This window comes from Sciurus carolinensis, chromosome 16 (assembly GCF_902686445.1).
Source record: "Sciurus carolinensis chromosome 16, mSciCar1.2, whole genome shotgun sequence".
In the NCBI taxonomy this organism is placed as follows: Eukaryota; Metazoa; Chordata; class Mammalia; order Rodentia; family Sciuridae; genus Sciurus; species Sciurus carolinensis.
Window position 1 is genome coordinate 12,230,787 of NC_062228.1, and position 26,415 is coordinate 12,257,201.

Here is a 26,415-nt window from a genome sequence, read left to right on the forward strand (position 1 = left end):
GGCTGGGAGCCGGCCAAGTACAGGAGGTCGTGCGGGCTGGGCTGGCCCCGGCAAAGCCGTGACTGGGGTAAGTTGAGGACTGAGTCCCTTCCAGCCCTTCCCTAGCCTGTGGCGCCTTGGTGGCCCCGAGGAGTGTCTTCTGTGGCTGTTGGGTCCCTTGGCAGTGACCCTGGCCATCTTTCCTTCTTCCTTCCCCCTGGCTCCCGCCAACAGGGGCAGAGTGAAGCATCTCAAAGACCCCGGTCCAGGTTCAAGCCCCAGCCACTCCTGCGTGGCCCGCATGGCCCCTGGGGCCTGGTGACCAAGGTCAGGATGCAGGGACAGGAGGGAAGACCGGTGAGCAGCTGCAGCCCAGGGAAGCCAGGCAGAGGCAGGGGTGTTAATTACAGTACGACTTTATTAATACTGGATCCTCACAGTGCATCTGTTACTTGTAGCAGTGACTATTTAAATCAAGGGAGGATGGAGGGGAGCGGGCAGGGAGGAAAGGAGAATTTATCCAAAAGCCAACGGAAAGAAAAGAAACGAGATGGTTCAGGTGGGACGAAGGGGTAGCGAGGGGCGCGTGGGAGGAAAGGGTGAGCAGGGATGGGGGGGCTTGGGGAGGGAAAATAAATTAAAAAAAAGGAACAAGTTAACAGCACCAGAAAAGTTACTGCAGTCAAAAGACGCTTTTGAAAAGAATAGTTCTCTGTACAAAATGAAAAATAAAACGAATGTAAAGAAGCCCCCACCCCCAAACCAAAGTTTATGATGCGGGATTGTTGGCTCGGATCCCGGGGCGGGGGCGGGCTGTGAGGTGGTCACTAAATGACGAGGGCAGCAGGGGGTGGTCAGGGAACAGAGGGGGGTGGAGTATGTACAGCCCTGGGGGCTCAGGGGACGGGGAGGCAGAGGCAGTGCTGCCCCACCGTCTCCGGGGAAGCCCCGGCCCCCACTTCCCATCAGGGCCTGGAGTCTGGGGGCCACCCCTGCGGAGCCCCCAGGAGGCGGTGAGCCCTTCCTCGCAGGGACCTGTGACCAGCCACACTCCTGGCACAGAGGCCGTGCCTGCCCTCCTGCTGCCCCTCACCGTCCCCTCACACATCCTGCTTCCTGCTCTGTCACCTGGGCAAACCCAGTGCAGCCCTGAGGGGGGAAGGCCAGGCAGAAATCCCACCCCAGGGATCCCCCCAAACGGACCGCCTGCTCTCCTGGATCCCACACCTGGCAGTTCTCAGATCTAGTGATCTGGCGATGGTTCTCCAGCAGTCCCGGGGAGCCCAGTGGGACCCCACTCACCCGGGGGCATCCCTGCTGAGATCCCAGCTCATGGCCCAAGGACACCCTGGAGCTCGGAGCTGGAGCAGCCCCGGCTCCGTCCCACCCACACCAGGGGGAAGCGCTCTCCTCACCCCCAGCGAGATGCCCCCCAGGAGCTCTGCCGCTCTCCTCACGACCCACGGACCTCCCGATTCCCTCCGCTCGCCCTAGGCTCACGTGCTTTTACCTGCTCACTCACTAGGGGCGGGAGGGGAAGGCGCCCCCTCCTCCGCCCGGCCGGCTGCCCGCCCAGGCCCAGGCCCGCACAGGGCCATCCTGGGATGGCGTCTCCTCCCGCAAGTTTCAGCCCATCTCCCTGCACCTGCTCCCTTGCAGGCCCGCAGCTTGCTCAACCCACAGCAGGCAGGCCCGAGACGCCCGGGCCCTGCCCTCTCCAGCCTCATTTTGGCTACGCTGGGGACAGCAGCTTCCCGCTGGCTTTGGGGGAATTGGTTCCGCCCTTCTCCTGCCACAGGCCCATCAGGCCACCCTGTGACCTCCCCCTCTCAGGCACTCGAAGACACACACCCTGTTCCACCAGCTCGCCCCCCATACAGTCCTTGTCTGGGGTCAGCTCCAATTTATTATATTTATAAAATACCCTCCATACCGTCTACTGCTCCAGCCCCGACCCCGAAGGAGGCTGAAACTGTGACCCCAAAGTGCCACTGAGTTAAAAGTCTTAATGTGCCAGATGAGAACGGGACATCTGAACAGCTCCTGTGTGGCTGGCCAGGCAGCCCCCTGGACCTCTGGCCTCTTCCTGCTGCCCTAAGCAGCCCCCCGCTCCTGCCACACCTCACATGGGAGAGGAGGTGGGAGGGACCCCCGAGCCTCCACATGCAGGCTCTCTCCATGTCCTCCCCAGACTCCACTCGGGCTCCCTTCCCCTTGGGCCTCGTCTCCAAACTCCAACCTGCTCCCCTCATTCTGGCCACAAATCAAGATGCCTCAGCTGACTGGGAAGTGGCCCCTCCACAGCCGCACGCCACCCAGGTGGAGAGGGGCCTGGGAGAGGCAGAGGTAGAGGGAGGGGGGAGGGGGCTGGGGGACGGGGAGGGCCAGCATTCAGGAGTGAGCCAGGGCACCGTGACGCTGGGGAGCAGCCCTGGACCCCAGGCCAGGTGGGCCAGGATTGGCACGAGGGAGGCTGGGCCCTGCCGGTTTGGAAAAGGCAGGGCCTGCCAGGAGGGACAGAGTGGGCAAGGAGAGTAGAAAATAGGCTCCAAAACCAGTCCGAGGCCTGCAGGCCCCACCTGTCCTGCGAGGTTTGTTAAAGAAGTCACATCCCGATGAATGCTGTGACCCAGCCTGGGTGTCTCCTCCCATAAAGTGGCTCTGCTTTGTCCCTGGCGCTGTTCTTTCTCCTGACTGTGCCTGTGCTGAGTGGCTGCTGCTCACAGACCAGGCCACCTGCTTGTGCTGGGGCCAGACAGGGTGGGGAGGGCGGCGCCATCATAAGATGCGGGGCGCAGACCTGTCATTGGTGACGGTCCTGCGGAGCCGGACCCCGCGTCGAATGGCCACCAGCATGTCTTCTGCTGGGGGGTCGCTGGTGGCAGCAGGGGGTGGGGTAGGCGTCTCCTCTGCTGGGGTGGCAGACAGGCCGGTGGGGAAGGGGAACTGGCCTTCGCCCAGGGCGTGGGCGCCCGCCACCAGCTCCCCAAGCTTCTCCACCAGGCTGTGCCGGTTGGCCGCCAGCTGCTGCTCCTCGTCATCCTCGGCCGCCAGCCCGGCCCCTGCGGTGGAGTAGCTGGCCACCTCCGGGGACGGGCTGCCCCAGGCTGTGTTGGGCAGGCTGAGCCTCTTCGGGGAGGCCTTGGCGAGGTCCGGTGCCAGGGGAGAGGCAGCCTCCTCCGTGTAGAAGACGCACTCCTCACTGCCTGCCCGCGTGGGTCCCACGTAGCCAGGGGAGTCAGGCACCGTGGGGGTCTTCACAGGGACGATGGGTGGCCGGATGGGAATGGGGCCGGCACTGGACAGGGCACGGCGCACAGTGGGCTTGGTGGAGGGTGTGCGGCGGATGGTGGCCACCCCGGGCGGGGCGCCAGAGGGCAGGCCCGCGGCCGTGGGCAGCCCGGCGGTGGGCAGCCCTGCGGTCGAGGCTGGGCGCTTGGTCTGGATCAGGCGGCGGTAGTTCTGGGCGATGTTGCTGTTGCGCGGGATGGTGGACGACTTGTCAAACTCAGGGGGGCCTTCACTGTCCGCGTCCCCATTCACAGAGTAGCAGTCGTAGTCCGAGCCTGGGGAAGCAGGATGCAGTCAGCCCTGACCCACCCGGGTGGACGCGGCTCTCGTGTGCAGCCCACTCCCGGCCGTCCCTGTGGTGGGGCCACCTGCAGACCCACCTTGGGAGGGGATGGTGTCCTCGGAGCAGGAGGGCGTGGTGGTCTGCGTGCTGTAGCCACTCGAGTACTGCAGCGAGTCCCTGCTGCTCTTCTGGTGCTCCAGGCTCAGGCCGCGGGTCAGCACCATGGCCAGGTCGCTGGCCGCAGGGGACACCTCCTCACCGTGCTGGGGGAGGTAAACTGCAAGCTGAAGCCCCTCCTGTCCTCCCTCCGCCTGGCCTCCAGGCAGCCCCACGGTGGAGGCCCTTGTTGGCCTCCCGGCATCGAGCTGGGAGTCAAGGTGGCCCCGGCTGGGCAACCTGGGGGAGCTGTCCGCCTACCTTGGCTGCGATGGTGGCGGGGGACATCCGAGGTCGTGGTGCCTCTTCCCCGCTGGGGCCTAGGGTGCCTCCGCCAGTGGGGCCTGGCTCATTGTCTCGGAGAAGCTCCACTCGGTCCTTCCTCCGCTGCAGGGTGGAGCCCGAGGGCTGCTCGTGGGGGCCGGCCTTGGTCCAGTCCTGGAGGGTGTGGCCGGTAGGTCAGGGAGACTCTCGGCCTTGCTGCCCACGGCCAATGGGGCCCTTCACTGGGGTTGAGACTCAGGGTGTCCAGCTCTGTAAGGGGCCTTCAGCCCAAATTCATGGCCCAGGCCAGAGTCTGGAGGGTGGGTATGGCTGCTCTGTCCCACCAGGCCCCGGGGCAGGACAGGGAGTCCCAGGAGGGAGCAATGTGGCATGTGGGGCGTGGCTGAGGGTCCTCTGGCTGAACTGGGGCCCCCTGGGGTGCTGGTCCCATGTTGGGCACGGGTGGTGTTCCTGGGCTGGGGCTGGGGTTGGGGCACTGACCGAGGTTGGGGAGCTGCACTCGCTAACAGACTGGCAGGTTTCCGAGGCCTCGGAGGACGCGGAGCTGGAGGACTTCTGCCATGCAGGCCAGTGGGTGGTTGCAGACGGGGCGGGAGGCAGGGGAGAGGAGAGAACAGATCTGATTACAGAGCCGCATGCAGGGGCGGCCTGATTCAGCACCTGGCCCCGTGTCCCTCTGGGGTCACGGCCACCAAGAGCGCCTGCAGCAGAAGGTGGCAGCCCAGGCACACTCCACGGGGACTGAGTCACCACAGGACCTGCTGCCGGTGGCCTTGCACCATTCTCTCAGAAAGGGGGTGCCAGCAGAGCGGGGAGCACTTGGAGTTCAAAGTGCCATCCTGCACATGCTGAGCTGAGCTGCTCCTTGGGTCGGGAAACCCGATGCCATGCTGGCTAGTGTATTTACAAGCCTGGAGTCAGAAGCCGGGGCTGGCGTCACATCCAGCAGCTCAGGGCAGGAGGCGGCCATCCAAGCAGGGGCGCAGTTAGAGGTGAGGCTGGGACCACGCGCTCAGGCGCGGACGTTCAGTGATGGGGAAGAGGGGGAGCGTCCAGCAAAGGAGAGTGGGCGAGGAGCTGCCAGAGAAGTGGAGGAGCCTTGGAGGACGGAAGAACCTGCTCTGCAGCGGGGAGGGGGACACCTGCCCTAGCAGGTGGGAGGGGCCCTCAGGAGCAGCTTAAGTGTGAATGGGAGGCGCTTGCAGGCATTAGGGTAGACTGGGTACCCTCGAGGCTCTCCCTCAAGGGAAGTGAAACTAGAGGTAGAAACAGGACCATGAACCAACCCTTCGCACGTGTGATGGGCAGGGTTCCCGGGGCAGATGCTGACTCTGGCACTGTGGTCAGAGATGGAGCCAAGGGAAGTGCTCGTGATGAGCAAAACTCACAGTGAGCAAACCCAGCCAGGGCGGCGGGGAGGGCACCAGAGTACCCCAGTCCCCGCCACAATCCCCCATCACCCTCGACTTAGATCCCCACGTTTCCTAAAGACTCTGTCGAGCCAAGATCACTAAAACAAAAGGGAACAAAGCACCAAAAGTGAGGGCTCAGAGGAAATGACACTTTCAGACTTTTAGCAATGTGACTGTTAAATAAAAAAACTCAACGCAGAACAAGTATTTGGATGAAGTCAGTGAAAAAGTCCAACACCCATTTGTGAAAAAATGACCACAAAGAATAGGAACAATCTGATAGAGAATATCTACAAAAATATTGGTACTTTTTTCTCTAAGGTTGGAAGAAAGACAAGGATACCCAATGTTAGCACTGGAAGTCTTAGTCAGTGCAATAAAGCAAGAAAAAGAAATTAAGGAGAAATAACATGATCATGGTTTGCAGTGACAGAATAGTAAAGAATCTTTCTCAGAATCTATAAATTATTAGAATTAATAAGCAATTTAACAAGTTTACCAGCCAGGTGCAGAGGTACATGCCTGTAATCCCAGTGACTTGGGAAGATGAGGCAGGAGGATTGCAAGTTCAAAGCCAGTCATAGCAACTTAGCAAGACCCCATCTCAAAATAAAACATAAAGAGGGCTGGGGATATGGCTTAGTGGTTAAGTGCCCCAGGGTTCAATCTCCAGTGCCAAAGCGGACAAACAAACAAAAAGACAAGTTTTTTGGATACAAGGAATGTTTTTGTTTGGTTTTGGGTTTTGTTTTTATTTTTTGGTAGAAACTGACAAGCTGATCTTAAAATATATAAAGAAATGCAAAGGGTCAAAAACAGTTTGTGAAGACTAATGAAGCTGGAGGGCTTTCATTATCAGATACCGAGATCTTCTACAGTTAGAATAATTAAGATGGGGTGGTACTGGCCTAAGGAATAGACAACCAGTTGGCCTAAGGAACATCAGGCAGTTGAACAGAATACAAGAAAGAGCCACACACACACACCTGATTCACAACATGGTAGCTCAGTGGGGAAAAGATGCTGCTATGGTCTGGATGTTTGTTTTCCCTCAAAATTCATGTGCTGAAATCCTGACCCCCAAGCAGATGGCATTAAGGGGTGAGGTCTTTGAGGCAGGCATTGTGGCGTGTGCCTGAAATCCCAGAGACTTGGGAGACTGAGGCAGGAGGATCACAAGTTCAAGGCCAGCCTTAGCAATTCAGTGAGGGCTTCAGCAACTTAGTGAGATCCTGTTTCAAAATGAAAAATAAAAACCACTGGGGATGTGGCTCAGTGGTAAAGCACCTCTGGGTTCAACCCTTGCTAGTTATAAAGAAAAAAAAAAAAAAAAAAGGAAAAAGTAAAAAACGGTGAGCTCTTTGGGAGGTGACCAGGTCATGAGGGCAGAGTCTGAGCCTCATAAATGAAGCCTGATGGAGCCAGGAGGACCTTTCCACCATGTAAGGACACAGCAAGAAGGAGCCTTCTGTGAACCAGAAAGTGGGCCCTTTCTAGACACCAAATCTGCTGGTGCCTTGATTCTGGATTTCACAGCCTCTGGAACTATGAAAAATAAATTTCTGTTGTTCACGGTATTATGTCAACTTATGGGTATTTTGTTATAGAGGCTCAAGTGGCTTAGACAGATGGTCTTTCCAATAGATTGTCCTAGGTCAATCAGATACCCACATGGAACAAAGGATCTCTATTCATAACACACACATACACACACACACAAGAAATTCCAGGTAAGTTGGGCATCTAATGGAAAAAGTAAAAACAACAACAAAAAACTTTTAGAGGAAAACATCTTGGTGAGTGGAAGTATGAGAAATATCTCAAAGCAGGACGCCAAGGGCACTAACAATTTTTAAAAATGCATAAATTGGACTATATTAAAGTTAAAAATTTCTGGTCGTTAAAAGACCCCATTGAGAGGGTAAAAACATCCCCATAAAATGAGAGAAGATACTTGATGAAGGACTTATATCTATAATATGTAAAAAGTTCTATAAATCAATAAGAAAACCACAAACAGTCCAGGAGAAAAACGGGTAAAAGATCTGAACAAGTCCTTCACAAAAGAAGATCATCAAATGGACTTTAAAAGAAGGAAAAAGGTGTCCTACCTCATTATCACTAGGGTCACGCAAATGACAAACACAAACACTGACTACTACTGTACACCTGTCAGAATGATTAAAATGAAACAGATATAAAATACCAAGGCTGCTGAGGATGTGGTGTAGCAATGAACTGCCGTAATCTTGCTAGTAGGGGTGTAAATGTGTACAACCGCTTTGGAAAGCCACTCGGTGGAACCTATCAAATTTGAACATGTGTGCACATTGTGATGCAGTAAGTCCCCTCCTAGCTCAGTACCCGCAAGGAACTGCAAGCTAGGAAGTTCAGAGCAGCACTATTAGCAGCGCCACAGTCAAACACTGGAAAATATCCAAAGGTCCTTCAAATATAGAATGGCTAATTATACATTCATGTGATGAAATGTGCTGCAGAGGTGGGAACGACACAGGTCTCTGTAAGAAGATGAATCTCATGAGCATGATGCTGAGCCAGAGGAGCTGGGCACACTCCCTGTCTATCTCTCCACCCACCCATTCACCCGTCCGTGGTACTGGGGATCAAATCCAGTGCCTCACCCGTGCTGGGCAAGTGCTCTCTCTACCACTGAGCTACCTCCCCAGCCCAATCATTTATGTATATTTTACAAAAAAGACAAAAGCTAGTGAGGATAGTGGTTGTCCCTTGGGGAGCACAGGAGCTTCTTGCTGATGGTCATGCTGTCTTGCTCTTAGTGCTGGTTATACGGGTGGGTTCCGTTTGTACCGATTACGTCAGTAAAAAGTTCTTAAAAGACTCAGCGGTAATGGATTATTATTATTTTTTGGTACTGGGGATTGAACCAGGAGAGTGTCACCACTGAGCCACCAGGGCTTGCTAAGTTCCAACCCGGAGAATATCTACAAGTCTGTACTGGTATAAATAAGTAACTGACTACATAAATAAATGTGCAGGAAGGGAGAGCTCTTTTTACAGCAGCAATTCAGTTAGTACCTGCAGGTGGAATGATGGAAATAAGAAAATCTCAGGCAGGGATCATCAGTAGATGATAAAATGAGGGACAACAGCTGGGTGTGGTGGCACATGCCTGTAATCCTAGTGATTTGGGAGGCTGAGGCAGGAGGATTGCAAGTTTAAGTCCAGTTTGAGCAATTTAGCAAGATCCAGCATCAAAATAAAAAATGAAAAGAGTTGGGGTGTAGCTCAGGGGCACAGCACACCTCAGTTTAGTCTCCAGCACTGGAAGTATGGCCAGGAACAGGATGTCGCATGGTCTCAAGGCACCCGCCAGACGAGACTTCGTTAATTAAAAAGGGGGACATTGAGTGGGGAAGACTGACAGACACCACCTCCGCCAAGGACCAGGGAGCGTGTCCCCAGCCTCGAGGCACATCGACAGCACGCAGCTGATATGGTGTCCTAAGAAGGGCACGGCACCCTGCTGTGGTGTGCTCGCCCCAAACACCTGGCCTCTCCTCCTAAATGGACACTGTTCCTGTCCTAAATGGACATCAGGCCAATCTAATGTGAGAGACATAAAATGTTCTTCCAAATATCAAAGTCATGAAAGACAAATCAGGATGGGACAGAGGAACGGTCACAGGTTGGAAAAGCTCAGATGACACACAAATTAAATGCAACATCAAGGATTCTGTATTGGGTCCTGGCCCAGAGGAAGGACAGTAGAGCGTAAACTGGCAAGATGTGAACAGTCTGTGGATCAGTTAGTAGCAGCGTTCATTTCCTGGTTTTGAAGATTATTTGATGGTTATGTGAGATGTCAACATGGGGGTTGGGGGACTGTAGGGAGGGCATTTGGAGATTCTACTCTTTTTTTCTATGAGTCTAAAACAATTTGAGAAGAAAAAGTTACCCCCTCACCCCCAAACCCCAAACCCTTAATAGGCAGTTCAAATAACAAAAAAAGAGGAAAAACAGATTGGAAAACAGATCTGAAGAAATTATCCAGAATGTTATAGGGACAGCAAAGATGAAATATGCGAATTTTTTTTTTTTTTTTTGGTACTGGGGATTGAACCCAGGGGCACTTTATCACTGAGCTACGGTCCTAGTCCTCTTTATGTTTTATTTTGAGATGGGGTCTCGCTAAGTTGCTGAGGCTGGCCTTAAACTTGGGATCCTCCTGCCTTGGCCTCCGGAGTTGCTGGGCTTATAGGGTGTGTACCACCACAAAAGGTGAAACACATGAGTTAAGAGACACAGAAAGAATGAGGTGTGACATACATGTAACTGGAGACCCAGCAGAAGAGAATGAAAGTGGGGATAAAAAGATGGTGGCTGAGGCTGGGGGTGTAGCTCAGTAGTAGAGTGCTTGCCTGGCAAGTGCGAGGCCCTGGGTTCGATCCCCAGCAGCACAGGAAAAAAAAAAAAAAGAAAAAGAAAAAGAAAAAAAGATGTTGTCAGATTGAGTAAAACAAGAACATCTAGGCATATGCTGTTTACAAGAGACTTATCTAAAATATAATGATAGAGCGAGTTTTAAAGCCAAGAGATGAAAGTCGATGATATAAACATGGAACAGAATGAAGGCCCTGGGACCATTCTCAATGGCGACTGGCCCCGCACGCAGAAACGCCTGAGCCCGCAGGAGGCTGTGGCACCCCTCACCTGGCTGGTGATGTCGGAAGGCATGGGCGAGGGGGGCTTGGAGTAGGCGGCGTCCTGCGAGATGAAGCCGGAGTCGTGGGAGGAGACGCTGGAGAGGCGGGTGGTGGCGGTGGCTGGCTGCGCCAGGCTGCGGTAGCGACAGGTGGAACTGGGTGAGTGTGTTTGGCCACCCCCAGGCCACGGGGCTCCGCCACCCTTGGCGCTGCTACTGCTGCTGGGGGCACTAAGGGAGTGAAGGAGGACAGTACAGCAGCCAGACAGGGAGACGGGTGAGTGTGAAGGGGGTGACAAATGGTGGGGAGAGACGAGGGGCAGAGGAAGGAAAAGACAATGTCAGACTACGAGGTCCTGGGACCCGGGTTCTACGGAGGAGCGGGGTTCCAGGCTGATGCATCAGGCAGGGCAGGGCTAGAGGAGGGGACACCCGGCCCTTGTCCCTGGGACTCCTCAGTGTTGGGGAGCCATGGTCAAGGCATGCCAAGGGTGGGGCGATCTCACGCCTCCCACTCTGCCATTAGAACAGTCGCCCTTAGGCCAATGATGGGGAAACTGAGTCACAAAGCATCGAACAATCAGAAACAGACACAGGCTGCCTGTTTCTAAACTGCCTTCTCGAAGCCTGCTGCTGCCTTCTCGTCACAGTGGGCGATCCTGTTCGAGGCAGGAGTCTGGGCCGCACGCGAGGGTGCCCTCCAGGGAGGTCGGAAGCTCACCATCACCTCGTCACCTCCCTGCTGGAAGGTGTCCAGCTCATGCCCTCTGCACGGTCACTGAACCTCCGGCAGTGCTCCTGAGCATGAGTTGGAAGCTTCCGGAGCGAGCGCCCACCTGCTCCCGGTCTCCCTGCTGTCTGTGCTCCCTCCTTGGACAGGTGCCCACCCAGAGTCTGAGGGAGCAGCTGATCACTGGGCCTGGCTTCTCTCAAGCCCTGGTACCTGGACAGAGGGGCCTCCCCCAGTAATCATCTGTGCTTAGTGCCCTCCCCACCCAGACGTCTCTAAATCTGGCCTCAGTGCCAGCCCAGGGAAGGGCCCCTGATGCTGAGCCAGCCTAGTGTTGAGTGAGATTCTTGGCCTCTCCCTGGCTCTGAGACCCCAGGGTCCAACCTGGGCCAGAGTTTGATCCATTGGCAGCTGCCTGGATGTCAGTTTTAGGAATGAGTCAGGCTGGACTGTCCTTTACTTTGTGGTCTCAGCACATGTCCTCAGAAACCCCTGCACCCTCCCCTGTCCTAGGCTTGGCAGAGTCCAGTGCTTAAATGCTAAGACTCTGTGCCTCAGTTTCCCCTTCTCTGAAATGGAGACAATACCATGCCTGACACAGTGGTGTTAGCATTCAATGAAGAAAACGCTTGGCACTGGCACACAGTTAATGCCCTGTAAAAGAAGCTACCGCCCCTCCCTGCCAACAAACGCTGGGGTCAGCAGTCCTGGGATAACCGGGCATGTTTTTCCTTTATACCTGAAGATCCCTCGGATGCTGCAGAGGTCATATGAATTGAGGATATGAAGCATCTCCTGCCCCCGGGCCCCTGCAATTCTGGAGGCTGAACCCAGGGCCTCACACGAGCCAGGCAATGCTCTATTGCTGAGCCAAATCTCCAGCCTCTGAGGCTGTTCTTGACGTAGCTCTGCGGGGAGCTTCCGTATTCCTATCTGGGATACCCTCCAGGAGTCCCGCCCCCACCAACCTGCACATGCTGGACTTCCGGGAGCTGGAGCTGCTGGGTGAGGATGGCGGGGTCTGGTAAGACCAGCTGTAGTCGGAGCCCTTCAGGTCCTTGATCACCTGGGCAGGCACATGAATGGGGGTCAGCGGAGGCAGCCCCTAACTTACAGAGAGCCTCATCATTTTCCTCAAAGAGCTGGCAGGGCCAGATGCCCTCCAGTCTTCCCAACTGGGGACCATGCGTCAGGAGAAGACCCCATCAAGCTAACCCTCCCACCCCCAGCCTTCTCCTAATGCACGGTGCTTCCTGGGGTGGGAAGCAGAGAGACATGGGGACATTCAGCTCTCTCTGCACTCCTTCAGCTCACACACAGAGCACAGATTTGGAACTCTGAGCCCAGACTGGGCGGGAGACATGGGAGAAGCAGGTGCCCCTGAGAACTGGCAGAGGAACCAGGCTAGATTACCCATGATAACAGGGGTGCAAATCAGTGCTGGACCCGAGTCTCAGCTTTCTGCGTGAATGGGGGTCACTGTTCCTGTCTTAGAGCACCATCAAGAGGCGCCAAAGACACAACCTGTGGAGGGCGTTTAGTGGAGTGCTGGGCACACTGGACGTGCCTGGGGAGGGCAGCGGGGACAAGGGAGGGGGCAGGATGGACACATGTGCCTGGGTCTAGGGGATGTGACTGGCGTTTTGGGTGTGGATGGCAGCCAAGCATCATCAGTTGGGAAGGGCCAAGCTCCAGGGATCTGAGATTTTTCCCCACCTGCTCGCAGTCTGAGATTCCTGCTGGGACCTAAGCACATCACCTGGGCAGGTGATACTGGATGCCCCCTGGTGGCTGCTGGAAGTTCCCAGATGCCTTCCCCAAATGCTGTCTGTCTCCTTTTCTCAAATGTCCCCAACTGAGGGCAGGACTGTCTCCTCCCCGTCCCTGTCCCTGGGCCTCCGGGCTCACGGCACCTGCTCACTGGCGGGAGGCAGCTTGTGGGGTTCTGCAGTCAGCACCACCAGGTCGTCGATGATGCCCTGCAGGTGGGTGATCTCTCCCAGCATGGTCAGCTCGCCATTCTGAGGAAGCAGGGATAAGACCTGATGGTCCCACCACCCACCCTCCACCCACCCGGGAGAGACAGGTCTTGTCAGGCCTCTCCTCTCTCACCCTCCCCTGCTAACCAGTGCCATTAGGGGCAGTGGAGGCTGGGCCAGCATAGTCTGGGTGGCTGACATGACCATCTGTCCAGACCAAATCAGGGCATGAAGAGCCATGAGACCTGATTTTGGTCCGGAAGCATGTGGCCCTAAATGCACGCAGCCAGAGATCACTCAGAAGTGATCTAAGAGGTCAACAAGTCCACCCTGGGTCCCACCCACCCCACTGGCCTCTGAGTCACCATGGGACCCACCACCACAGGCTGCAGGAAGGTGATGAAGGTGCAGAAGCGGCCTCGCTCCTCAATCAGGGCCCGGCGCACCGCCTGCTTCTCCGTCTCCTCCAGAAGGAGGTACATGTCGTTGACGTCCTGCAGGGCACTGTCCAGCTGCGGCTGCAGGTCTCCTTTCCCTGGAAGGGTCGGGAGGAGAGGCTGCGCTGGGGACGCTGGCCTGGTTTGCTGCACCCATGGCTCAGGCCCCTGTGGTGGCATCCCTGGCCGTGGAGCTGGGCACTACCAGGGGGCTGGGGAGGGCAGACTCTGGGGCTTGTGGAGGGGATGGTCCCCCCAGAGCAGGCAGAGAGGACAGACAGATACACAGGCACAGGAGAGACACCAAAGCTGCAAAGCCACCCGGGATCCAGGTAGGCAGGGCTGACCAGGTGGAGGCCAACGGGAGGCCTTCTCTGCGTGGGATACTCTCACTGCCCCGGGATGGTGCCCCGTCACCACAGGATACAGGCAGGTGGTGTGGAGCAGGACAAAGCAGAGTGGGGCGGGGGCTCAGCTGTAGGCCAAGCCCCTGGAAGGTGCCAGGATCAGCAGAGCTAGGGGCTGGGCCTGGGGAGCAGGGAAGGGGGTGTCTCAGGGTGGGCCTCTGCTCAGCTCAGAAAACAACACATAACGACAGCGACGGTGGTACAAAAAAGCAGCAAGAGAGACAGAGAAAGGCGAGAGGATGATGTGGAGGAGACACTGAGACAGGAAGCAGGAGGCGACAGGTAAGAACAGGGCTGGCCTGGTGGGGGCGGGGCAGCCAGGGCCTATGCCCCCCCACCCCGCCCCACCAGCCAACCCCTCCTGGCCTGGCAGACTGACCCAGCAGTGGCCTGGGACTCATCCCTGGCCAGGGGCCCCAGGGCCCCAGGGGGACTGTGCCCCAGGCCCCTCCCTCGGTGGACCGACCGACTTCCTCGCTTCTCCTTGGCCTGGAGAGGTTCCTTCCAATGGCCCTGAGCTGGGGGAGACAGACAAATGCGACAAGGACGGGAGGAGCAGCTGGAGGGACCGACATTTGACTTACCAAGTAGCTCTACAGGAAGGATGTGGGAGGAGGAGGAGGAGAGACAGAGAAAGAAAGAATGTGTGAAAGACAGCCTGATGGACAGAGCCATTCCTGGGGTGGGGTGGGGGCCTGGGCCTGTGGGGCCTCTTACTGCCTCCCAAGAGGAAGGGCCTGGGCCTGTCTGGTGCAGGGCAGCTCCCTCTGTCCCACCCGACAGGTCGGAGGGTCCTGTCAGGGACAGGACCCCTCTGGCCAGGAAGATGCCCTGGGGGAGCCCCATAGGGCAGTGGGGCTACGGAGTGGGACCTAGGGGCTGGGCCTCAGCAGGGGCTCTGGGCCTTACCTTTGCGAGCTTTCTTCTGCAGCTTCAGCGTGTCTGATGACTTCTTCTTGATCTCGTGCCGGGCTCGTTTGTACTCTGTGGAGGCAGGGTGAGAGGGGAGGCTATAACAGGACAGGGTGTGGGACCCCCGCCCCGCCCCACGAAGCCCCACCCCACCTTTCGCGTGGTCCTTGTCCAGTTGGTTGGCCGACTTCTTCCAGTCCTCGATGCGCTCCTGCAGCGGGTTGATCAGGCTCTCCAGCAGTGCACTGTGGGTGGGAGCTGCGGGTCAGGATCACAGGGAGCGGGGTCTCCCAGGGACCAAACGCCCCGCCTGCCCGCGGCGTCCACTCACTTGGTGAATTGTCGCAGCTTGGTCTCTATGCTGCGGTGGCGCATGCACATGCGCGTGAGCGCGGAGCCGATGTCCCGCGTGGCCCCTGCGGCGAGACAAGCGCGGGGTGGAAAGGGCACGCTTGGGTGTCTGCAGTCCCTGCCTGGGACCACGAGGGGGCGCGCCGGCTGCGAAGGCCGCGCCCGCCCTCACTCTCGGTGGGCCTTGGGCGTTTACCCAGCTCCTCCTCGCGCCAGGACCCCGGGGCCAGCATGCCGGCCATCAGCCTCCTGCAGCTGCCGGTACTCTGCTGGTCAGGCCAGGTGCCTCCCCTCTCCCCGAGCTGGGAGATGCCAGCGCCAAAGACCGCCCAAGGAGGAATCAGTGAAATTCCCCAGCTCGGAAGCCGTCCAGGTGTGGAGCGAAGTGACAGTGCGCACTGCCCTGGCCTACGTTCTCACCGCTGAAAGGAACAGGAGCCGCCGTGCTCCGCAGACCGGGACCCAGGGGAGGGCTCACCTGCCCCGAAAGCGCACAGAAGGGCGCTGGGAACAGGGGGGAAGCCAGAGACTCTGTGCAGAAGGGTGAATGACTCTAGCAGAGGGGCCAATGAGCTGCCCCCAGCAAGAAGGGATCCCCTGTAACATCCCTCCCGTCACTCACCCACTCCTGCTTGTGCCTGTTGGGGCCAGGGGCTCAGTCTTCCACAACTAGCCCATTCCATCAGCTCTGGGCCTGGTGTCCTATCCCCCAGCTTTTCCCACCCTCTAGCCCACCCTGGGGCATCCCCGACCTCCAGCCATGCTCCTTCCCACCTCGGGTGTTGGTGGCCATGTCAGCCACTTTCTGGAAGGCGTCCAGGAAGGCCACAGCAGCCAGCACAGTAGTCCTGGGGAGATGGACAGTGGGGTGGATGGTCAGTGGGGGCATTCTGCCTACCCGTCCCCAGCTAGGGCACCCTGGGCAGCCTCACCTCAGCTGGGAATGCAGCTTTGTGGCCTTGGAGTTGAAATCCTCCCAGATGGGGTAGGAGCTCTGTGAGAGAGGTGGGAGAGGAAGTGAGACCCTGTGGGAGGGGGCTGTAGGGCTGGGCTGGGGTCCCCATATGCTGTCCAGCCCTGTCACTTTCTAAGAGTGGCCTTGTCCCTGAGGAGACCATGCTCCTGTGCCCTCTGGGAGGCACGAGAAGGGCTTGGCCCTGGGAACCGGTGCCTTCACCCATCCTTCCCACCTGACAGGAGTCCATTCTGCTGTGTAGAGTTGGCAAATGTGTGGTTCCCATTCTCCCTCCGGGGAGATGGAGGCAGTAGATGGCAGGTCCTATCTCCCCTGGGTTTCTCAGGGGCCTGGCAGGGATCTAAGCTGAGCTCAGTGAAGGTCCCATGTTCCCTGGGCCTGGGATGGTGGGTACTGACCTGGCTTAGGGGCAAAGGTAGTGTGGAGTGTGGAGGCTGGCCAGTCACTCAGGCCAGTAGCAGTGGCTCCTGGGCTTGTGAGGAGGCTGTGGCTGCTGCAGGGCCTGGCCAGTCTGCCCGGGACAACCAGGCCCCAGGCTGAATGGGGCCTTGTGTGGCCAACAGAGCCACCTTTTTCCACCCCCCACTCCCCTCCGCTCCAGGGGAAACAGTGTGGCCTTTATCCCTGCCTGGCCCATGGCTCCATGTTGGGAGGGGGTTTCCCAGTAGGGAGGTCGAGCTCCTGGCGACCGAGTTGTCCAGTCTGATTAAGGGGCTCTTCTGGCTAATGTGCTCTCCCTGTGGCTGCAGGGCCTGGAAAAAGCTCAGCCCTGGCCTGAGGACCCTGTGGAGGCCTTGCTTTTTGGAGGACAGCCCTGGGTGAGCAAAGCCCCAGCCCCAAGGGGTCTGTCTCCTCCATGTATAATGAACACTGGAGTTCAGGCTTTTCTCCAGGAAAGAGGGGAAGCGGAGACCCCAGCCCCACAAGGCCCTCAGGGGAGGCTGTGCTTGGTTGAAACTCCAGGACAGATTCTGGCTGGCCTCCCCAGTCCCGAAGCACCCACAGCGGGTAAAAGGAGCTGGGCAGCATCAGGGAACCTCGGAAAATCCCTCCCTTCCCCGCCCAGCCAAACCAGGGTCTAGGGAAAGCAAATATTTGAGAAGTACACTGAGGCTGGACCAAGAGGAGGCTGTGGGAGGGCTGTCCCCACACAGCTCAGGGAAAAGGGGCCTGGGAGGTTGTCCCTAGCAGTCCCGAGGAGCTGACCTAGGCCTTGGGGTCTTTTGAAAGGGACATCTTCCATTTCATCCCACCTAGCCTGAATATCCGAAAGATCTCCTTCTAGGGTGGAGAGAAGATGCTGGGGTGCAGTTGGCCCACAGCCAGCTGTTCTGCTACCCCCCTCCACCCTGGTCACTGTCTCAGACCCCTCAGCAGTCCCTGGGCAGTCTCAGAGTGAGGGCTCTCCCAGGGGAGGGGCACAAGACAGGGATGGGGGCGGCCAGGCCTGCTTTCTCCTCAGCACTTGGACCCAGGTGCTTCAGTCTTCAAGGACTTGGAATTCCCCCCACCCCCACCCTTCATGGTTCCCGAAGGAGCCCAGAGACTAGGAGGAAGGGCTGGAGTGGCCAGTGCCCAGGGAGCGTGCTCCAGCCTGTGCCTGGCCCAGGTCCCTGGCTGTCAGGTTCTAAGACCCTGCTTTATCTTCGTTGGTCACAGTAACTGCACTGCTGACCAGGTGCTTCATGTTTTATGCAAGGCCTGACTGGCCCTGGCACTGTGTGTGCCGGGTCTTCACAGGGCCTTGTGGGAAGAATCCTACTATTGTCCCCTTTAATGGATGAGGAAACAAGGTGAAGTGATGTGCCCAAAGTCACAGGGTGTGGCGTCAGGGTCTGATCCCATGACTGACAGGTGACTGACTACATGTCAGGGTAGAGGCATCCTGTTTCTGGGGTGCAGGAAGATGAGCTCCAGGGACTGAAAGGATGGGGGAGACACCCAGCTCTGTTGCAGTCACCTGGGCTGCTCCGGAGTGGGGAGGTGAGGTACCCAAGGGGACAGGATGAGACTGTGAGCAGGCTGCTGTGGCTGGATGAGGAGAAGCAACCTAGGGTCTAGCCCCAGAGAGGGTTTTCTGGGTGACCTTGGGGCAGTCTGAGTCTGTTTGCACACTGGTAAAAGCAGGAGAGGGACTGGACCTACCTGGGGCCAGTGTGTAGACTCCAGGGGGCACTCACTGCAGGGAACGTTGGAAAGGGTCTGGGCAACTAGCAAGGGCTCAGTCTCCGCTGGCCAGGGGCACAGAAGCCCTGTCTCTCTGCTAGGAGCCCCTCCCACCTGCCCAGAGTCTGTGTGTCTGGATGACCCTGTACTATAGAGGGGGAGGCAAAGATCATGACCCCATTTTCTGGATGGACCAGTGTGGGGTGGTGGCCCCATTTGCTCTGCTGAATGTGCTGTGCCCAGGCCTAACACCCAAACAAGTTCCTGCCCCTTTTTGGATTCAATGGGCTTGTGGCCTGAGCTGTGTGAGGCAGAGAAGGCAGGCAAGCTCCAGAGGACCCTTCCCCTGCCCTGAGCTCAGGCCTCCTCCAGCTTTCTAGGCTCCCTTCTCCCCTCCATCACCCTTTAGCCAAGGGTGGGGCCTTTGAGGGAGATCTGCAGTGGGCTCACTGGGGAGCAGCCCGAGGGCAAGAGTTCTCCCAGACCCAGCAAATCAGTAGGCAGCCACCAAGGAGACAGTCAGAAGCTGCTCCCCAAATCCAGCCATCGGCCTCCAGGTGGCCCGGCCCCCTCCTCTGTCCCTGGCCAGGGTCCTCGAACACATTCATGTGTCACGGTTAGGAGCAAATCCTTTCGTGGTGTCACCACACTTGGTGAAACCTTTCCCTTTTGACTTCACATATCTGCAAATCCTGCCACCATCCAGCCTGAACCTCTTGCTGAGATCTGGGCCCATTACCTTTAGTGTCATCTCCAACTTCCTTGCAATTGGCCAAGAGGGAGGGACACAGTCCTGCTCCTCTCTTCTGGGTAAAAGCTGCTGCTCGCTGCAGTGCTTGCTGTGTGGCTGCCAGTGGGAGGAGGTGCAGGCAGCTCCCACCCTCAGCCAGCCCTGGGAGCGGCCAGGGGAGGTGGTCAGGGCTGCCCAGTCCCAGGAAGGGGCCTCGGTGCCAGGGCTGTGATGTCTGCAGGGACGGGTGGAGGCTGCTGAGGGCCAGCAGAAGGGGCCCACAGGTGGAGTTGCCAGGGATGGAGGTCCCAGGGGGAAAGCACCACGGTGGGGGTGGGGGACACCGACATGCTGCTAACTGCGCAGTCCCAGGCCAGGGTGGCTTCAGTCCCCTTCCTAGGGGACAGGGATCTGGCAGCTGCCTCTGGGGCTGTTTCCCTGGCAGCACGGGAAAGGAGTCCTGACCTCTTGCCTGCCTACCACCCTCCCCTTCCCAAAGCGCCTGCCTGGAACTCTTAGGTAGGTTGCATGTGGTTTGTGGTGTCCCCACCACTCCCCAGGCTGGGAACTGGTAGGACTTTGTGTTGTGTACTTGGCCAGTGTGTGTGGGGCTGTGAGGGGGCCCTCAGGAGCTCCTGTGGGAAGCCAGGGTCCTCCTGACTGCAATCCTGCCTCTTCACCCTAGATCATGGGGGACAGAGGAGAAGGGCAGGAATGCTGTTTCCTGGCCCACCCTGACACTGGAGCTGGGCCCTCTGCCTAGTCAGCCTGGGCAGCCCTGTCATACCTTGGCCTCTTTTGGGGAAAGGATTCCCCCCTCCCTGCTACCAGATAAAGAAGGAGGGCTGAGATCAGGGGCAGGGTTAATGACCTTGAGCCACTGCCAGGTCTCAGTTTCCCTACTGGTGGGCTGAACAAGAATTAGTGGCCTGCTCCAGCCTGACCTTGGGTAATCACGGGGAGTGGGGTTGGCACTGAGTGGTAGTGGGGTACGAAAAGCGCTCCCTTGGGTTGCTCCACCACCCCAACCTTCTTCCCTCCTCCTCCCAAAGTGATGATAAAGGCCTATCCTTGGGATACAGGGACATTCAGTCTGGAGACCTGGAGTCCGTAGCTCACTGAGGTTGCTGATGGGGGGCGGGGCTGGGGCGGCAGTAGCAGGGTCGGGCCTCTGGCGGGGAAGGAGTTAAGGGTTCTCTGCTTTATTATTTTTCCTGCTTCGGCTGTGACAGCATTGTCTGGGCTCTGGGGCTGTGGGGATGTGGGGGGATTGTGCTGGAAGGGGGCGGAGGCCCGCAAGACCCTAGACCGGTTAAAGGGCCAAAGAGTCGGCCCTGGAGCCAAACCCCATTCATGGTTGGGGTCTGAGGCACAGAGGGCCCGCGTGTGCGCAGGCTCGGGTCGGGACCGCACAGGGCGACCCAGGGCGCCGCACGGACCCCCCAATACTTGAGCACCCACAGTCCCGCAGACAGACACCTGGAGACCTGGGTGCAAGGCAGACGCAGGCAGGGCACGCTCAGACAAGGACACAGACCCCACCGCGCACGGTCACAGCGGGGCACGGCTGCCCGCCGCCACGCGTCCCCAGAGGGGACACGCACCCGCATCCGCGCGCCCACCCCGGTGGCCGGCCCCGCCGCGTCCCGATTACCTTCATGTCGTTGACGATGGCCTGGAAGAGCCCGCCCAGGGCGCCGCACTCCTTCTCCGCGGTCTCCATGCTCGGGCCGGGCGGGCCGCGGCGGCGGGGCGCGCAGGGGCTCGGAGAGCCGCGCAGGGGAGGGGGCCGGGCCGCGGCGGGCGCTCGCTCCGAGGCCGGGCCGGGCCTCCGCCTCCGGGCCGCGCTCAGCGGCCGGCCGCGCCGCGCTCTGGGGTCGCGGGCCGCCGGCGGGCGGCGCGGGCCATGTCGCGGCGGGGCAGGCGGGCGGCGCTGGGGGCGCGGCGCGGGCAGCTCGCGGCGCAGCCTCGGCGCGGGGACTGGAGCGGCGGCGGTAATCCGAGCCGCCGAGGCTCGGGCGTCACGTGGGCGCGCGGAGGGGAGGACCGCGGGGAGGGCGCGCGGGAGGGGGCTGTGGGAAAGGCCGGGCGGGCGCAGGCCCATTCACGGCCAGAAACCAGGGCTTTGAAATCCGAGCCCGGCGCTGCCAGACTGGTCCGGCGAGCGGGGCCGGCGGGCGCGGGCGCCACCGCGGGCCGGGGCGGCGCTGGGGCGGGGCCCGCTCTGCTCCCGGATGGTTCTCGGCCCCCAGACTACACCTTCCAGCCTTTGGTCTTGGTCTTCAAAGATGAACACCGTGGCGGGATGGAGGCCCTGGCTGCATCCCGCCGGACCGATACACGGCACCTAACGGGCGCGGGGAGTCAAGGGGGCCGCCCGCCTTGGGTGGTTCACTCCTGGGACAGACCCTCCATAGTTATTTGTCTTCATTTCCAAGCGGTATGGATGCCACCCAGGTGGGATGCCCGAGGCCAGGATTGGGGTGTGTGTGTGTGGTCAATTATCTATCTCCTGGCTCTGGGACAACCTCCTTCCTCGTTGGTGGGGGTCCATGATGCCTGGGCAGTGTGTGCGGATGCATATATGTGCATGTGGACCATAAGTGGCAGCAAGTACAGGCTGTCTCAGTGGACACTCCAGGCAGGCAAACTCTCATGGGGTAGCACATGCTGGGGCTCTGGAAGAGCACGCACAAGCCCCTACTCCAGGAGCCACCTGGGAGCTGGTCAGGCCAAGCCAAGACTTTCCAAAGCCTGGGGACAAGTGAACCCTGGCCTACAGGAGTGGAGAAGTTCTTTCTGCCAAACCAAGGGTCGGACACCTATCCCTCTTCCCCCTGGGTGCACTGGCCTTTCCTCTCATTGCCCAGCTATCTGCAACTCCCCTTCATCCAGAAAACCCTGAGGCCCAGTTCCCATCTGCCTGATGGGGACAAGTTCCACTGCCTGCAGGGAGTCAGAATGGAAGTCAGATCAGGGGATGGAAAAAGGCAGGGTTCAAGGTTCCAGGGCAGGCCAGGAAGGTGTGGGTCCTACAGGTGGAGAGCTGGGCCCTAAGCCCACAGGCTGGGTCAGGTGAGTGCAGGGCCCAGTCCTGGACCAACACACTCTGGGGCCAGCATGAGAGCAGATCTTCTGGACAGATGAGGGCCTGGGGCAGCTGTAGTAACAGGTGGGGCAGGAAAGGAGCAGGCAGGTTCCAGTTAAGGTTTCTGTCATATCTTTATTGGGGTGGGGGTGGGAGGGTGCACAGCATACAGTAGAGACCTTTGTGCTGACCCCTGTGTGCACACGGGTATATACACGCACACACACGTTCATGTATGTATACACATAGGCACACAAGACCAAAGCTCTCGGGCTGAGGTCAAGCTCTTTTCATAAGGGGGTATAAGAAATTTTGAGACTGATTCCAGAGGATGGATGGTTTCTGAGGCTGCGGCTCTCCTCTGGCGAGAAGCCAGCTGTCTGAAGCCGGTGTGCAGATGACAGCACTGTGAGAGGAGCTGGGGGATACGGCAGCCTCATCCCCTCCCTGCCTTGGGCTGGTGGTCAGGCCCAGCCCTGCTCCTGAGAGGCAGGTCCTCAGGCTCCTTGGGAGCGTGTCCTGAAGATCCTGAGTGCTTCATGGGCCCCTGGTTGGTTGAGCCCTTCTCCATGCCAGGTGTGTCAGAGGACAACCCTCCGGTCCAGGTGGTCCCCACGCGCGCTCCGTTGGTGCCTCACTTCCAGATGCTGGTTCTGGACCCTCTCAAAGTGCTGCAGTAGCTCTGCGTAGTCGATGCTGGGCGAGTCGCATTTCTGGGACTTGGGGGCCGTCTTCAGACTGTGTCTGGGGAGAGGGCGCCAAGGACTGAATTAGTGTCTGCATTTGTGGGGGCTGCTGCTGGTGGGCAGTGGGAACGGGCAGAGCTGCAGGCTGGTGGGGCTCAGCCCCTGGGAGTCTGTCTGCCCCCTGCCCAGTGACCCCCTCCCTAACAGCCAGTCCCAAAAAGCTGGGGAGCCCATACGCACCCCCCCCTGCAGTTGGTGGGAACTTGGATATTACTCTCAGGCTGTGGGTTGGCAATGGCGCCCAGAGCAGGCATCGCATGGGGAAGCATTTCCTGTTTATGAGTGGCTCCCTTTGGGGTGAAAGCCAGGGCCAGCAGCCAGCCAGGAAGCCAGCTGGGGCCTGGAACAGGGTCTGGGGAGAAGGGGGAGGAGGCAGCCTGGCCCTTTCTCTAGGGCAAGGCTAGGGCTGGGGACAACTGGGATCACTGAAGACTCTGATGGGCCCTCACTTGGCAGGACATTTGTTTTTGAGTTTTGGGGCCTTGAGGCCTGCAATTACTCCTTGTCCCTGGGGAAGGAGAGCTGGTCTCACCACTGGATATGCTGATGGCTATTGCCACCATCCTCCTGTTGTTCTGTACAGCAGGACGGGTTGTGCACTGCAGCTACAGTGCACACAGTGCTCCCTGATTGTTCAATGTGGTAAGCAGCCCTGCTGCCCTGCTCAGGCCTGGTGCTTAGCCTACAGGTGGGGACTGGATCCCTTTGGGCCTCATTTCTAACTATCCCTCCAGTAGTGACTTGTGAAATGTTCTGCTCCTCCTTCCCTTCGGCCTCACGAGCTTGCAGAAGTAGATCTGAGCCTGTGTCTGTTTTAGCCCCTGTGACCTGGTGGCCCTGGTTAAAAATTTCATGAAGACTATAGGCTGCTCAGCTGAGCAGAGTTCCTAGGTCCTGAGTTCATGATGAGACCCCAGCATAGGGGTGGGGTGCGGGCAGCAGCTTCGTATGACCACTTTCTGGCCAGCTGGTCCTGGGCATGCCACTGTCTCCTCATCTGTAAGCAGGAACTACCCACAGGAGCCACTGGGTGATCATGATTTTCCCAGTCAGGCCAAGTAGGAGCTTAGCCTGGTGCCCAGCCCCCATCCAGGTACTGAGGGGTGGCTGCTGTGTCTTCAACTCTGTACCTGTGAGGTGAGGCTGGTCAGGCCAGCACTCCAAGGCTGCACACACTGGCTGTTCAGTCCACTTTGGAAGAACTGCAGTGGAGCTTCCCCCAGCGAACCCTCACGGATGAGCTTGGCTCAGCACAGGAAACCAACGGCCAGAGTCCGATGGGTAGAGGTTCCACTCCCCATAGCTGATATGCTGTCTAGAGCTGGAGATGGTCTCCCATGCCCTGCCCTACAGCTGTCCCCTCCCACCCTTCTGGGAAAGATATACACCTGAAGCCATCTTGGATGGTATCAGGCCCCTGCTTCCTGGGTCAGGGCTTAATAAAGATCCAAAGCAGCCAGGGTAGAGTTCACTCTAGGGGGCCTGACTGAGTACAGCACCTTGGATTCCTGCTGCTGCTTTTGCCTTTCCTCGAATGGGGAGGCACCTCCCTGGCACGGTACCCTGTGGCCAAGGTGTCAGTGCCCCAAGAGAGCAACAATATGGGCTTCTGAGGAGGTGGAGGGACACCGAGCTTAGAGCCCTAAATCCAGGGTGTGCCCTAACCCATTTAGGCTGGAACAGGGGAAAGGTGTGCAGATCTGGAGACACGAGGCCACAGGGATCATCTGATGGGGGGAACCAGGGATCTGTATGCTGCTCCCAACAATATTCCCAGCAAACCCAAGGCCTAAGGTCCAGGGCAGGGAATGAGATGAGGGGTTCTTAATGAGACCCTGGTGATGGAAGGCAAACCCAGAGCGATGAGCACAGGGGGTGGGGGCAGGGGGCTGGGAGGAGTGGGTGGCACCTTGTTATCTGAGACTTCAGCAAGTGATGGGCAGACCTTTCCTGGCCTGAGGACAGGTGTGTACCCTGGGAGTGAGGGACACTGCCTAGGATCTCTGAACATGGAGGGTAGGGCTTTCCTCTTGGTCACTGCTCAGGCCCTTCATGTTCTGTTTCCAGCCACCTGCAGGCACTGGGTGATGGGGACACTGCCAGCATCACAGAGCCAGGATTCCAGAACCCAGAGCTGGCCCCTTCCTCCTGTCACCAGCTTTCAGAGGTTCCCTCCTCACTGAAGAGACAGTCCCTGGAGAGTGGCCTGGACGCCTGGAGGGGTGAGGAGCACAGGAACTCCCTCCGCTGTTCCCAGCACACAGGACGTCGGGCAACTCCACACCGTCTACCAGCTGCCTGCCCCACCCTGGGCTGGGACTGTCCTTAGCCCCCTTTCCAGAGTGTGAGCTGTCCTTTTGTGCCCAACCCTGCAACCCCCCCTCCCCAGCTGTCTCTGAGGTCCCTTCCTCGTTCAGTGCCATGTCTATGTTCTCTTTTTCCAGTTCGTTCCACCCGCTTTGGTACTGGGGATTGAACCCGGGGTGCTTTACAACTGAGCAACCTTCCCAGTCCTTTTCATTTTTTATTTTGAGAAAGGGTCTTGCTAAGTTGCTCATGGGTTGCTGAGGCTGTCCTTTAACTTGCAATCCTCCTGTCTCAGCCTTCCAAAGTTGCTGGGTTTATAGACATGTTCCACTGGGCCTGGTTCTTCCTAGGCCCTTGCAAAGAAAGGCTGAGAAGAACCCTCCTCCCCACCCGCATACCCCTTTAGTACAAATATTCATTTACTGATGAAGAAACCAGTATCCCAAAAAAGGTATGGGGCTTGTCCAAGGCCACACAGACAAATTCTCTGGCAGAACTCAGACCAGATCCTAGTTGAGGACTGCATCATCCACTGACCCACAGAATCCTTTACCCAGAGGATTCAACCCCTTAGCTCATGACTCTCTTGACTCAGACCATGGGAGAGTCTGAAGAAATACTCATTTTTTTTTTTTTTTCCAGCTTCCCTCTGTATCCCCTGACCTGGGGAGAATGGGAGGGGTCTGAGCACGTGGAGCTTTCTTTCTCCTCCCAAGACAAGAGGCAGCACGCAGAGCTCTGGATGGCTCTGGGTAGTGCAGGGCTTGTCGCCTGGCCCAGAGACCTCCAACAGGAAGGCAGATGCCCCGGGGAAACCTGGGGTCACAGGGAAGGAGCCCTTCCTCCTCCTTCATTCCTTCATGCTGTACCTTCCTTCCTTGGTGCCTTCTAGGGAGCCCCTATACCCACAGGACACTAGGAAGGCAATGCAGAGACCAGGCTGGTGAGGTGCTGTGTGGCTTCTGGGCCTCTCTCCAAGTCCCTGGAATTGGAGGTGCTCTGGCTGGGGGGAGCCACATGCAAACCCAACTCCACCTCTTCTCCCTGTTCCCCTGGGGCACTCAGAACTGAATGTTGTCTCTTGGGGATTACCTTGGTGGCACTCCGAGCCATGAGATGGCAGCCAGCAGGAGGCCTAGCCTGACACGCAGAGAGCTGCTGTCTGGAGAAAGGGGCAGGGAAGGCAGGAGCTGGGCCTCACCTGGGAGACCTATCAGGTGTCAAGTACCTGGCTTCTGGGAGGTCAGATTCTGGGGCAAGGTGGTGGGAAACTAAGCCCAGTGGTCCTGAGGGCACAGGGACTTTGGTCAAGGTCTGAGTCTGGAGGCCCACCCCAAGGGCAAATGCCCGAGGTCTTTTGCTGGAAGGAGGCGCCAGGCCTGCCCAGTGGCTTGCACAGCCGAGGGGGATTCTAGACACAGGGCATCTGATGCAAGCTGGGTGCGCTCCAGTCAGCGTAAATCTTCTCAGTGGCTCTGCTTGTTTCCATGGTGACC

The 26,415-nt window shown here is 58.3% G+C and overlaps 2 protein-coding genes across 7 annotated transcripts in view; both read right to left on the bottom strand.

Moving 5' to 3' along the window:
- Nucleotides 1-377: 377 nt before the first annotated feature.
- Nucleotides 378-20,685, bottom strand: Mtss2 (MTSS I-BAR domain containing 2). 5 transcript variants are annotated; one of them, XM_047529878.1, is made up of 15 exons: nt 20,433-20,685; nt 15,839-15,900; nt 15,681-15,754; nt 14,887-14,971; nt 14,709-14,800; nt 14,553-14,627; nt 14,228-14,236; nt 13,177-13,334; nt 12,734-12,841; nt 11,789-11,886; nt 10,099-10,321; nt 4,475-4,549; nt 3,971-4,147; nt 3,651-3,816; nt 378-3,545 (listed from the first exon to the last, which is right to left on the bottom strand). In XM_047529878.1, the coding sequence occupies exons 1-15, from the start codon at nt 20,499-20,501 to the stop codon at nt 2,758-2,760; spliced, it is 2,259 nt and encodes a 752-aa protein (XP_047385834.1). In that variant the 5' UTR covers nt 20,502-20,685; the 3' UTR covers nt 378-2,757. The 5 variants fall into 5 exon arrangements, with proteins under 5 accessions (XP_047385834.1, XP_047385836.1, XP_047385838.1 ...); XM_047529880.1 differs by having other exon boundaries at nt 10,099-10,225; nt 20,433-20,683; XM_047529882.1 differs by lacking the exon at nt 20,433-20,685 and adding an exon at nt 15,103-15,208 and having other exon boundaries at nt 15,839-15,878.
- Nucleotides 20,686-22,000: 1,315 nt separating this feature from the next.
- Vac14 (VAC14 component of PIKFYVE complex) overlaps nt 22,001-26,415 on the bottom strand; it is a 103,025-nt gene continuing 98,610 nt past the window's right edge. For both annotated transcript variants that reach the window (XM_047529427.1, XM_047529426.1), the window contains exon 19: nt 22,001-22,610. In XM_047529427.1, coding sequence (XP_047385383.1) covers nt 22,448-22,610 — 163 coding nt within the window. In that variant the 3' untranslated portion in view covers nt 22,001-22,447. The remainder of the gene's footprint in view (nt 22,611-26,415) is intronic.